This window comes from Muntiacus reevesi, chromosome 5 (genome assembly GCF_963930625.1).
Source record: "Muntiacus reevesi chromosome 5, mMunRee1.1, whole genome shotgun sequence".
In the NCBI taxonomy this organism is placed as follows: domain Eukaryota; kingdom Metazoa; phylum Chordata; class Mammalia; order Artiodactyla; family Cervidae; genus Muntiacus; species Muntiacus reevesi.
Window position 1 is genome coordinate 104870963 of NC_089253.1, and position 12274 is coordinate 104883236.

Here is a 12274-nt window from a genome sequence, read left to right on the forward strand (position 1 = left end):
CTTTGTTGACACTAGTCACTGGTTTTCCATGAATAATCCCAACAGGAGGCGGAAGGGAAAAAACACAGGCATCTTTGCCTTCCTCTCAGGCCCTCACTGTCTTCCTCTAAAGTGCTTCTTTTTATGAGATAGGACTTCCCCTTCGTCATTGTTCCTGGGGGCATTAGGCAACACGGCCTAACACTGGTGGCAGCTGGGATGCACAGAGACAAACCAGCTTAGTCATAAGAACACCTATTGAAAAGTAATTTTAATTTATTCTTTCCATTACATACCTGCATCAAGAAGGAAAAATTTCATACAGATGGCCTACAGGCACATGAAAAGGTTCTCAACATCACTAATTAATAAAGAAATGCAAATGAAAACTACAATGAGGTATCACCCTCATATGGGTCAGCATGGCCACCATTAAAAATCCTACAAACAACCAAAACTAGAGAGGGTATGGAGAAAAGGGAACCCTCCTACACTGTTGGTGGGAATGTAAGTTGATGCAACCACTACGGAAAACAGTATAGAGGTTCCCCAAAAAATTAAAAATAGAGTTGCCATATGATCCTGCAATCCTGGGCATATATCCAAAGAAAACTATAATTCAAAAAGATTCATGCACCCCAGTGTTCACTATTTACAATAGCCAAGACATAGAAACAACCTAAATGAATGAATAAGGAAGATGTGGTACATATATACAATGGGATATTATTCAGTCATAAAAAAAGAACAAAATAATGGAACTTGGAACAACGTGGATGGACCTAGAGATTATCATACTAAGTGAAGTAAATCAGAAAAAGACAGATACCATATCATATCACTTATATGTGGAATTTAAAATATAACACAAATGAACTTACCTATGAAACAGAAACAGACTCACAAACATAGAGGACAGATTCGTGATTGCCAAGAGGGAAGTAGGTAGGGGAGAAATGGATTAGATGTTTGGGATTAGCAGATGCAACTATTATACAGAGAATAGACAAACAACAAGCTCCTACTGTACAGCACAGGGAACTATATTCAGTATCCTGTGATAAACTATACAGAAAAGAATATGAAAAAGAATGTGTATGTGTAAACATGCACATATATATACAACTGAATCACTTTGCTATACAGTAGAAATTAACACAACATTGTAAATCAGCTATACTTCAATAAAATTGTTAAGTGAATAAAAATCCAGTTTAATCTGGTAGGCAACAAGTTTAAGGCAATTTTACTTATTCGATTGTATACTAATAATTTTTTAGAAACACACATATATAATGCGTAGCATGTACTAGGTACTTCTTTAAGAGATTGACTCAATTATTGCACTGTCATATGTGATGCCTCATGTGCTTAGTCATGTCCGGCTCTCTGTGACCCCATGGACTGCAGCCTGCCAGGCTCCTCTCCTGGAGCCTGGAGTCCATGGAGATTCTCCAAGCAAGAAGACTGGAGTGGGTTGCCATGCCCTCCTCCAGGGTCCTTTGTGGTAGTACTATTATAATTACTACTGTAATTATAATCATTGCAATAGTAATTATTATCTTCATTTTATAGAAGAGGGAATTGAAGACAAGAACAATTAGATAAACCTGTCCAAGATTCCAAGGTGAACTGTGGATGAGCCAGGATTCAAGTCTAAACAATTTGGTGCCTCTGAAACTCAGAAACTACTGACATTGTTCCGCCACTGGGTGTCAGCATACCAAACTGAAGGGGCTGCAGTCTTTTCAGGAAGAAAAGGAACAGAACTCACTGAGGGCCTTCTAGATGCAAAACACTTACACGTACATTTCCTAATTTAATCTGAGAGATGAATAAACTTCTTAGAGGACAGAATGTGCAACATTTAGTTAACGGAGTAACTAATTTTCATGAGAGGAGGGTTTGTTCATTTTTTTTTAATTGTAAAAATAATGGTAGACAATTTAAGAGGATCAGTCCCTAGATTCTTCATTAATTAAGGGCTTTTTCCAGCTGTCTGCACCTTATCACCCAGTGAAACCATTATTAGAAAGACCTCAGGGAAGAGACCATGCCGTGTGTACTCTCCCTCTGCAAAAATTAGCCAGAGACAAGCATCTGCTATAAAATTATCTGGTTTAATCGCGATCAACATCAGAACCATAGTACATTAAAGTACAAAACCTGAATGTACAATTACACATACAAAGAAATGTTTTTTGTGAGGAGAAATTTTCAACAAATCTGACAAACAGCATGAGTCATTCCTATTGGGGGTATGAAAGGAGAAATGGAAATTTCCAAGATGGCCCCCTTCTCCCTCGGTCTCCTCTGACCCTCTGAACATCAATTTGCAGAGGCCTGAGGGAGGAAGGGAAGTATTAACAATCTCAGACACTCAATCCTCCTCTTATGGAAGGGGTGAATTTTTAGGGAACATTTTCAATCCTTTATTACACTGATGTTCCATCCATTTGCATCATTAGGTTCAGTAGTTACCATGACAATATGATGCCTACAGCAATCTAACTTGATAGCCAGATGCCAGAATGTGAAAAAATAGGACCAGCTAAGAAAGTGAGAGAAATATAATTAATCTGAACCACATTAAAAAAAAAAATGTGCACAAACCAAAACCAAGAAGGAAACTGCCGAAATGTCACCCAAGAGAGAATGATGACAGGAAACAGTGATCAAGTTTCCAAGATTCAAAAATCCTTTGCTAACTTGAGCCATGAATTGGTCTGTAACTAAGGCTGTGGAAGGAGTCAAAGTTAATCTAGAATATTGCTCTGAGTGCCTCTCCCCCAGTAATTGCTGCTGCAGAGTCCAGTGGTGTCATCTTCGATTCCTGCAGAGGAATTCTTAAGCCCTGATTTTCCCAAGGATCTACAGTCACGTGCTCAGTGCTGCCACCATGGCATTCCGCTCCCCTCCAGTCTGATGTTATACCCAGCTTTTCCACCTGAAGAAGTCATTTCCACCATCACTGTGAAGCTAATCTTAAGAGACTGAACTGAGCTGTGTCCTGGGAGACCCTGTCCCCTTGCCTTCTCCACACCCAGTGAAAGCAACTGGCTAGCACAACCCTCCTGGGGCCCAAACGTGGCAGAGGGGCTGGGAAATGAAGAAACAAGAACAACATAACAGTTGTGCTTCAGGGAGACCAGCCTGGGATGGGTGGTCCTTCTCATCACGACTGGGTTGGATAACGGCGCTGAGCTAGGCGATTTGGCCGGTTCAGGCTGGTAACCGTTGAGAGCTGGAAAAAGACAAGCACAGCACGAGGTTATAACCCCAGGCATGACTCTGCCAATCCAGCACGACTGGCTGGATTGAGCTTGAAGTGAAGTGAAGTGAAGTCACTCAGTCGTGTCCAACTCTTTGCAACCACATGGACTGTAGCCTACCAAGTTTCTCTGGGGTTCTCCAGGTTCTCCACTGGAGTGGGTTGCCATTTCCTTCTCCAGGGGATCTTCCCAACCCAGGGATCGAACACAGGTCTCCTGCATTGCAGGCAGACGTTTTACCGCCTGAGCTACCAATCTAGAACCCTTCAGGAACATTTGGCTTCCCATGTGGTATTCTCATTATCCACTTTCACACAATACCTTTACCTCTTAAATAAGGAGAAAGAAATTTGACTTTATAAAGAAGAGAAGCCAATGACACATCCAAGCAAGCAGTCTGCCTCAGATCATGCAGAAGCAGGGAGTTTAGTTTCAACCAAAGTTTGCAATGATCCCCTCACCCTCAGGACGCTGTGCTGGTGCAACCATACAATTAGCACCAACACAAATTGTCTCTCTTGAGTCTCAAGACTTATGAAAGGTCAAGAGCAACATTAATAATAGTGACACTGTCTGAGCATTTTCAGAGTGCCAGGACCTTCACATACATGCTCTGATTTAATCCTCACAACTATCCAGGGAGGTAGTTACTACTAACCCCATTTTACAGATGCAGAAACCAAAACTTACAGAGGTTAGTCATTGCTGAAGAACTCAGGCAGAGTAAGTTGTTATCAGTAAGTTATAAACCAGAGTCTCCTTCACTCAGAACCCATGCTCCAAACCCAACCCCTCTCCCTCAGGACCTCCTTACCTGGGGAACCTGAGATGGGTTGTAGAGAGGAACACTCCCCGTCACGGGCGGTGGGGGAGGCAGAACACCAGCGTTGAAGTAGAGCTCAGTGGAAACACCCTGTGATGGAACATAATAGAAAATCCTCTTAGTCACCACTTCCTGGGTTCTAGAATGTCAGGGGCTTCCCTGAGAATCAACTTTGATCAAGAGATGCAGTCCTTAGTGATGCAGGGGATGGGAACCCAGCTGCCAAGGCAGGGGATACAGGTTCCATCCCTGTTCCACAAAGATTTCATTTGCAACTAAGCCTGTGCACCACATCTACTGAGCCCACAAACCTAGAGCCCGAGCTCTGCAAGGAGAGATGCCGCTGCGATGAGGAGCCCGTGACTGCAGCCCGAGAGCAGCCCCCACTCACTGCAACCAGAGAAAAGCCCACATAGTAGCAGAGACCCGGCGTGGTCAAAATAAACAAATAATAAATAAATTTTAAACATCTGTAAAAGAAAGAGGCAAATGTGATAGAGCTCAGGGAATCCTGAGCAAACAGTCCCAGCGGGCACAGCCACCCCCGGGGCCTGGGGGAGTTTTGCAGAGGCTCAGGTGCTGCTGTCTGAGAAGAAAAGGCCACAAAAATGGTACTAATAGCATCATAAAAAGTAACCTCATATTCCTTGAAAAGCCTAAAATACTACAAGAGTGCCGTAACCAGGCCCCAAGAAATAAAATTGTTTTCCTAGCAATTGGCATAAATCCACACTGGACAATTCGTCAAGGCTTTATCACAATCCTTGCAAGGGATACTGGTGAGCTCTAGCTCCTACTAGGGACAGGGAAAGAGGACATTCCCTTTTTTCTTTTTTTTTTTTTAGCTGTGCCTTGTGACTTGTGGGATCTTGGTTCCTCAATCAGGGTTTGAACCTGTGCCCCCTGCACTGGAAGCAGTCTTAACCACTGGACTCCCAGGGAAGTCCCGAGGCCACTCTCTAGACATCACGAAAGGAAGCAGTGAGGGGCTAACTCATGTTCCTGCCCCCGACTTCCTGTCCTGAAGTCCTAACCCAGAGACCTCAGAATGTATTCGGAGACAGGGTCTTTAAAGAGGTGATTAACTACTGCACGGCTCAGGGAACTGTATTTGGTGCTCCATGGTGACCTGAATGAGAAGGAAATCCAAGAAGGAGCAGATCTACGTATGCTTATGGCTGATTCACATTGCTGTGCAACAGAGACCAACACAACATCGTAAAGCGATCCAGGCAAGAGTAATGGGACGGGTGGCCATTCCCTTCTCCAGGGGGCCTTCCTGACCCAGGGGCCGAACCCTCATCTTCTGCACTGCAGGCAGATTCTTCACCATCTGAGCCACCAGGGAAGCCCCATACTCAACAGAAATTAATTTAAAAAAAAAAAAAAAAAGTGACTAAAGTGGCCCCTAACCCATTATGACCGGTGTTCTTGTAAGAAGGGGAAATTCTGACATAGACACACACCAGGGAAAGACCGCATAAAGACGCAGGAAGAACATGGCCATCTACAAGCCAAGGAGAAACCCGCTCTGCGGACACTCTCCAGCCTCCAGAACTGTGAGGAGACACTCGTCTGGTGTTTAAATGGCACAGTCTATGACACCTTGTTCTGGCAGCCCTAGCAAACTACTACAGAAACATTCTCCACACTCTCCACGAGTCAGGCCCTCGCGGGGCAGCACCTCCAGCCCCCATGAAAGCTCAGTTCACACACAGGTGGGCTGCTCACCTCAGGTCCCAACAGGCCTCCACTCCCCGGGCCCTCAGCTGTCCCCGCACCAGATGCTGACGCTCGGACTTCATCTCCACCTAGGAAGCAACGAGTCGGGGGTGTTCCAGCTACTCAGGACAGAGGAGTCCCCACTCCCAGAAGGCTCCGCCACCCACCCCTGGGGAGCGCAGAGAGGACCAGAGAGGGCCCAGAGGACATGAGGCTGGCATACCTGTGTCCCGGGAGAAGGCACTGGCACCCAGCGGAGACTGGAGGTCTGGGGAAGGTGTCAGTGAGAGGCCTGGGCTGGGCTGAGGTGGAGACGCTGCCCTGGGCATCTCCTGCTTAGTGGAGAAAGGAGGGTGGAACTGATGGTCAACACATCCATGCCACCTGCTTGTAATCCTGCAGCACCCTCATGGCGGCCTCCGCCCTCAACCAGGGCTGGCCTCTCCACCAAACTCAATTCACTTCATACCACTCCTCCGCTCAACAATCCAAATCACTGCCGGCTCTCGAAAGTTAAAATTCTACATCCTAACTTTTAAGGCCTTTCATCATCTGCCTCTCCCCTCACTGAACCAATCTGTCTCCCACAACCTCCCATCACAAAACCAGTTTCATCCAGACCAGGGTGGAGATGCCAGCTCCGAGCCCTCCTGGAATTGAGGAAACTTCCTCAGAAGGCACCACAGAAGAGGGAGTTTCCCTGCCCAGGACCCCGCAACCTTCTGCCCAAGGTTACCTCAGAGTCTGGGCTGTCAGACGAGTCTTCGTCTCCAGAGGGGGATGCATTGTGGGTGGGCTTTGAGCGGAACCAGCTGAACCAGCCGAACCCTGAGCTCTGGAAGAGAGGGGGGCAGTTCTGTGGTCTGTAGGGTGGAGATTAACCCCCCCTCACTGTGACGGTGGTGAGGCAGGAGAGGAGGGGACCCCACAAGAGCCCAGATCCCCAGCTCTGCACCACCATCTGGGAAGAAAAAGATCCCTCCACCTTTGCATTTTCCTTCACGTTTCCAAGCTTTTCTCTCTGGATGGTATTTTGTGAAGATTTTTTATCTGCCTCATCAGAGGACTCCTCCTTGTCCTCCTTGACTGATATGGTGGAACTCTCGGAAATACTTCGAGCTCTGGGAATCAGTGGCACCTGGAATTAGAGAAAAGAGAAGTAACATCTTTATAGCACTTGACAGGTTACAAAGGCACATTTACATGTACTCCCTCACCTGACCTGCTCGATAAATCAGCGGCGATAACTTTACAGGATCTAATATCACTGATAGGGCACCACGATTCAGCCACGAGGAATAACTTGCTGAAGGTCTCAGGACAAGGCCAGAGCCCAGTCTCAATCTTCAGATTATCCTTGATCCTACAGGGTTTTGGCCATTGTGCTACTAGTCCCCAGGAGCACCAAGTTTCCTGAACTATTCTAAGGCCTGGAGCAATGGTATGGAATGCTTCCACTGGAGATGAAGAAAGCCAGGAAACACCCTTCAGGGAACCCCTAAACACAAAGATCAGGGAAAGTGACAGCCACTGAATCTAACTCATCCCAGACCTCACTTCCTAGCTGACTTGCTCAAGATGAACCGTGAGCAACTGTACCGGGCTGGAGGAAAATACACCCACATCCCTTAGTATTAATTTTGTGTGTGTGGTAGAATGTATCTAGTGGCCCAAAATGTTTGCTCAGGTTTGTAACATCTTACTGAAAAATCCAAATGAATTTTTTGGCCAACCCAATACATTGCATAAAGTTTACCCATTTAACCACTTAAAGCATACAGTTCAGTGTATTAGAATATTTATGATGTTGCATAACCATCACCAATTTCCATTTTCAGAAATTTTCATTAACCTCAACAGAAACTCTGTTCCCATTAAAACTAACTCCCCATTTTTCTTTCCCTCTGGCCCCTGAGAACCTCTACGCTTTCTGTCTCTATGAGTTTGCCTATTCTAGATGCCTTGTATAAGAGGAATCATACAGTATTTGTCCTTTTGTGTTGTATTTACAATTTTCACTCTCAGAGAAAGATAATTGGTATAACCTTTAGAAAAAACACTTTGGCAAATATAGAAAAAGTTTCATTTTTTATTCTAATGAGTATAGAACTTACTGTGTACCAAGTAGTATTCTGAGCATTTTATATACGGCGAGTCATTTAATCCTTACAACTATCCTGTTAGGTAGGTACTGTTATTGTCGTCCCATTTAACATATGAGAAAACTAAGATACAGAAAAGTTAAGCAATCTGGGTAAGGTCACACAGCTAGTTAAGGGCAGAGCAAGGATTCAAACCCAAGCAGTCTGGCTTTCCTTCTAGGAATTTCTCCTAATTGAGTGATTCAAGAAATACACAAGGGCTTATATATTAGAATGTCCATCACTGTGGTTTACCTACGAGGGGAAGGGAAGGGAGGAGTAAGGAGAAAGAGTAGAAAAGAAAAGGAAAAGAGAGACACTTGGTGTGTTTAACAAAGTAGTAAAGACGAATTAAAATCCAAGCTCCTTCCAGGGACTACCAGGCCCTCTATGATCCTGCCTTTCTCTTTCTCTCTGGTCTTGCTTCTTAGCCCTCTCTTCACCTTTTTTTTTTTTGACCACACTGAATAGCTTTTAGGATCTTAGTTCCCCAACCAGGGACTGACCCCAAGCCCTCAGTAATGAAAGCGCAAAGTCCTAACCACTGGCCCACCACGGAGTTCCCTCGTCCCTCTCTCTAGATACAGCCCATACTCTCCCTCAGTTGTACCAGGTCATCTTATTACAGGGTCTTTGCTCTTGCTATGCCCTCTGCCTTGAACACTTGTTCCCTGAATACTCACCTGGCTCATGTCCACCCTCCATGCTGAACTCAGAGACGCACTCCCTCCCACACCATCTAAAGGAGCATCCCTCAAGCATACAGTGGTTTATTTGCAGTCACCTCTACTGAACAGAAGCCCCATGAAGATAGGCTTTGTCTAGTTCCCTATGTATTCCCAGTCTCAACAACAGGACCAGGTACACTGCAGGACCTCAGTATTTGTGAATGAATAAACACATGAGCAAGGATGTTTCCATACAGTGAATTTATCACACCGATACTAAAAATCATATTTAAGAATGACATGGAAAATCTCATTTTATAGTGTTAAAAATAGAAAATAAAGCTTCATGTACATATGTTCTCAACCATTTAAAAACACATCTATATGTATATATATACACATTTATGCATGTGGGCTAAGTCGCTTCAGTCATGTCCAACTTTTTGCGACCCTATGGACTGTAGCCTGCCAAGCTCCTCTGTCCATTGAATTTTCCAGGCAAGAATACTGGAGTGGGTTGCTATGCCCTCCTCCAGGGGATCTTCCCAACCCAGTGATCAAACACACATTTCTTCTGTCTCCTGCATTGGCAAGCATGTTGTTTAGCACTAGTACCACCTGGGAAGCCCATATACACATCTATATATACACCCATATAGACAGGTCTCCTTCACTTTCTGAAAGTTTGTATCATACAACTTTGCTTTTACCAAAGGCTGACATTAGTACCTATTTTCGCTAAAAAAAAAAAAAAAAAAAAATCCAAAGAGGACTTTCACTTTTACCAAAAAAGTCAGAAAGCAAAAAAAGCATTCAGCGTTTGTTTTGTAGGAGCCATTATAGAGGCAGCTCGTATCCCAAGCAGTGAGACTGGCCCCACTAAGCTCCTTTGCTGGAAACTACACTCAGCATCTCACGTGGCTTTGAACCGTATCTGTGAACATCTGGGCTTCATCTCGATTCATTTTGTGCATTGTTAGCAAGATGTGTACTGAGGTAATTGCTTCTTCCCTTCACATCATTTAGACTTACAAAAGGTTTCATAGGAAGGCTCTGCTTTCAGATAGCATGAGAAATGTGTACATAGAAAAAATATTGGAAGAAAATAAACTATTTGGCTATGAGATTCTGAGTAATGGCTGTTTGACACTTTATATGACATTTTCTCTCTGTTTTTCAGATTATGTACAACAATAAAGCACTAATTTAGGGGGAAAAACATGTTTTAAGGTCTGTAGCTTGGTTACTACTCAAGATAGTTCTATGACATCACGTCCAAGCAGGCAAAGCTAGAGAGTATCTTAAATTTGGACCAGCAATGCCTGTTACTAGTGGAGGGATTCATTCATTCAACAGCTGAATGGATGATTAACTAGACATGGTTACCTCCAAGACCTGAAGAAAAGAGACACAGCTGCCATAGGTCCTTCTCAGAAATAAAGCAAGGCAAAAATGTTAAAGATAGAAATATCAAGAGTCTTCCATGATGGCGCAGAACACAGCAAGTGTTCAGTGCATCAGTAAGAAGAAGGCATTGGACGGGGCTGATGTATGAGACCAGAGTGAAACCCAGTCCTGCCCCCATGGACACAGGTTGGCAGGATTGCACATGAACAAGAACGAGCCTCCTCTCCACCTCTCAGGATCTGATGTAGACAGAAACAAGGAGCAATGTGGAAGAAAGGGCTGGTGCGAGGCACAGGAAGGTGCCTGCATGTGGCTGAGAAACTGGGGCAACTGGAGGAAATCCACAGCTCAGAGTGGGTGCTGTCATCTGGGGACTCTGTCCTCTCACCTGGGGTCTGGAAACAGTCTTCTGCCCATCAGGATGCTGGAGGGTTTCTGGAGACACTGTGTTCTCTCCTATGGCACAAAACAACAGAAATTAGCATGTTGCGTCTTTCCCTTCTCTCCTGAAGAAGGGAACACAGTAAGCTTTTCTAATTGCCAAGTGACTGGAGCTCTGAGCACATAGCCCCAAGTGCCTTAGAATAAATATGAGGTCCATTTGCACAAGCCTCTCAATTCAGACCACCCCAGAACATGCAACTCATCCAACCTCCACCCCAAACCAAGATCATTCCACGGGAACCCTGGAAATGAGAGCCACGTCAGGCTGGCTCACAGGGATCCTCCCAGCCTTCCCCTCCGTGTGAGCCTCCCATCTTGGATGGGACCTTGTGTTAGAAGGCCTAAGATCTGACTCTTCTGTTTGGCTTCTAGCACTTCCCTGGCCTCGCTCAGCAGTGCTCACCCACACTCGGCCCCTGTTGTCCAACACCTGATGGGACAGGACAGAAGCACGAGCCTCTGCCCACAGTCCCCGACACAGATGACTTCAGAAAGAGGACTTGGCCTAAACTGCAGCTGCGGGCACAAGTGGCACGCTCTTGCCTTCTACCGCCTCTCTCCTGGAAACTACGGAATCCAAACGGGGGGCCGGAGCGGCTGCTGGAGGCTGTGGTGTGTTTGTCCCAGCAGAGAGCGGGGCTGGAATGGGAGACAGCCATCTCCCTCAGATGAACGCGAAGCTACTAGCCCAGGTCTGACACCCCGAGGCCCTCAATCACGTGCACACCCACCACCCAGGGCTTCACTCGCTCCCACCCTGTATCCCACACTGGCCCCCGCACCGCCCTCCTCTGCTCGCTCCCCTCCACACCTCCCCACCCAAGGCTCGCTGCCTTGCTGGCAGCTCTTACCAGGGGGCAGGTGTATCTGCTGGGCTCCTTCCCAGGCTCCGGGAGCCCCTGTCACTGCCACGCTGCCACCGGTCCCCAGCAGATGGGTCTCGGGAACGGAGTAGAGAGGCACCGGGACCCCCATCTGCCAGGAACCTCCGCCTGTTGGGTAGGAGCCGGGCTGCTGTGGGCTGGGCTGGGCGGGGCCCGACTGCTCCAGGGTTGGCCACAGAGCTGAGCGGCCGCCATAGGCTCCTGAGTTGCCTTGAGGTCCAGAAAGATCCTGATAGAAAGTGTTTTCTAAGGACACAGTACAAAGAAGAAGAGGTGAGACCTGTAATGTGGCCTTTATGTGGACTAAACAGCAGGAACAAGCCTGCTCTTTGGAAAGCAGTGACGAGGACAGGCCAGTTGACGTGGCCACCATCAATGTGACAAGTATAACACAGCAGCGATTGTAACGCCTCCCACCATTTAGGACTTAGAGTTTTCGAAACTATATCCCTCATAGCCTGTATGATCTCTGAGCCTTTTAAACCAGGGGGTTGGGATGGCAGAAATGACCATCTCGTTTAACTCTACACCTTTTAGCTTTTGGATAAACTGTTTTTTTGTTTTGTTTTTTTTTAATGGATTTCCTAATGGACTAGGGTACTTGAAACTTGGAAAGTTTCAACTTAAAACCCAAATCAGACTACAGAAATGATGGCTTTGTTTTGAAAGACAAGAGCTTTGGCCCAGGAAAGGGACTTGGTGACATTCTTTCTGGCTTCTCTGTGTTGCTGATGAGACAGACCAAGGTGTGGGCTGTGGACGTGGACAACTGTTGGCCCAAGTAATGGGACTAGTAAGGTCGGCTGACCTACCCGCTTGATAGGGTGACAGGAGACACGGCTGTTTCCCAGGAGAAGTGACCACTCAGGAGCACCCAGCCTGCTCTCCCGCATCCCTCTCCCCTCACCAATTCTGGGGCACAGCAGCAAAGCTG

The 12274-nt window shown here is 46.1% G+C and overlaps 1 protein-coding gene across 1 annotated transcript in view; it reads right to left on the bottom strand.

Moving 5' to 3' along the window:
• Positions 1–2086: 2086 nt before the first annotated feature.
• Positions 2087–12274, bottom strand: part of SEC16B (SEC16 homolog B, endoplasmic reticulum export factor) — a 46188-nt gene continuing 36000 nt past the window's right edge. Inside the window, exons 19-26 of the mRNA XM_065937171.1 lie at positions 11308–11586; positions 10401–10468; positions 6782–6934; positions 6533–6631; positions 6020–6128; positions 5806–5885; positions 4066–4164; positions 2087–3223 (exon numbers count right to left, since the gene is read on the bottom strand). Coding sequence (XP_065793243.1) covers positions 3155–3223; positions 4066–4164; positions 5806–5885; positions 6020–6128; positions 6533–6631; positions 6782–6934; positions 10401–10468; positions 11308–11586 — 956 coding nt within the window. The 3' untranslated portion in view covers positions 2087–3154. The remainder of the gene's footprint in view (positions 3224–4065; positions 4165–5805; positions 5886–6019; positions 6129–6532; positions 6632–6781; positions 6935–10400; positions 10469–11307; positions 11587–12274) is intronic.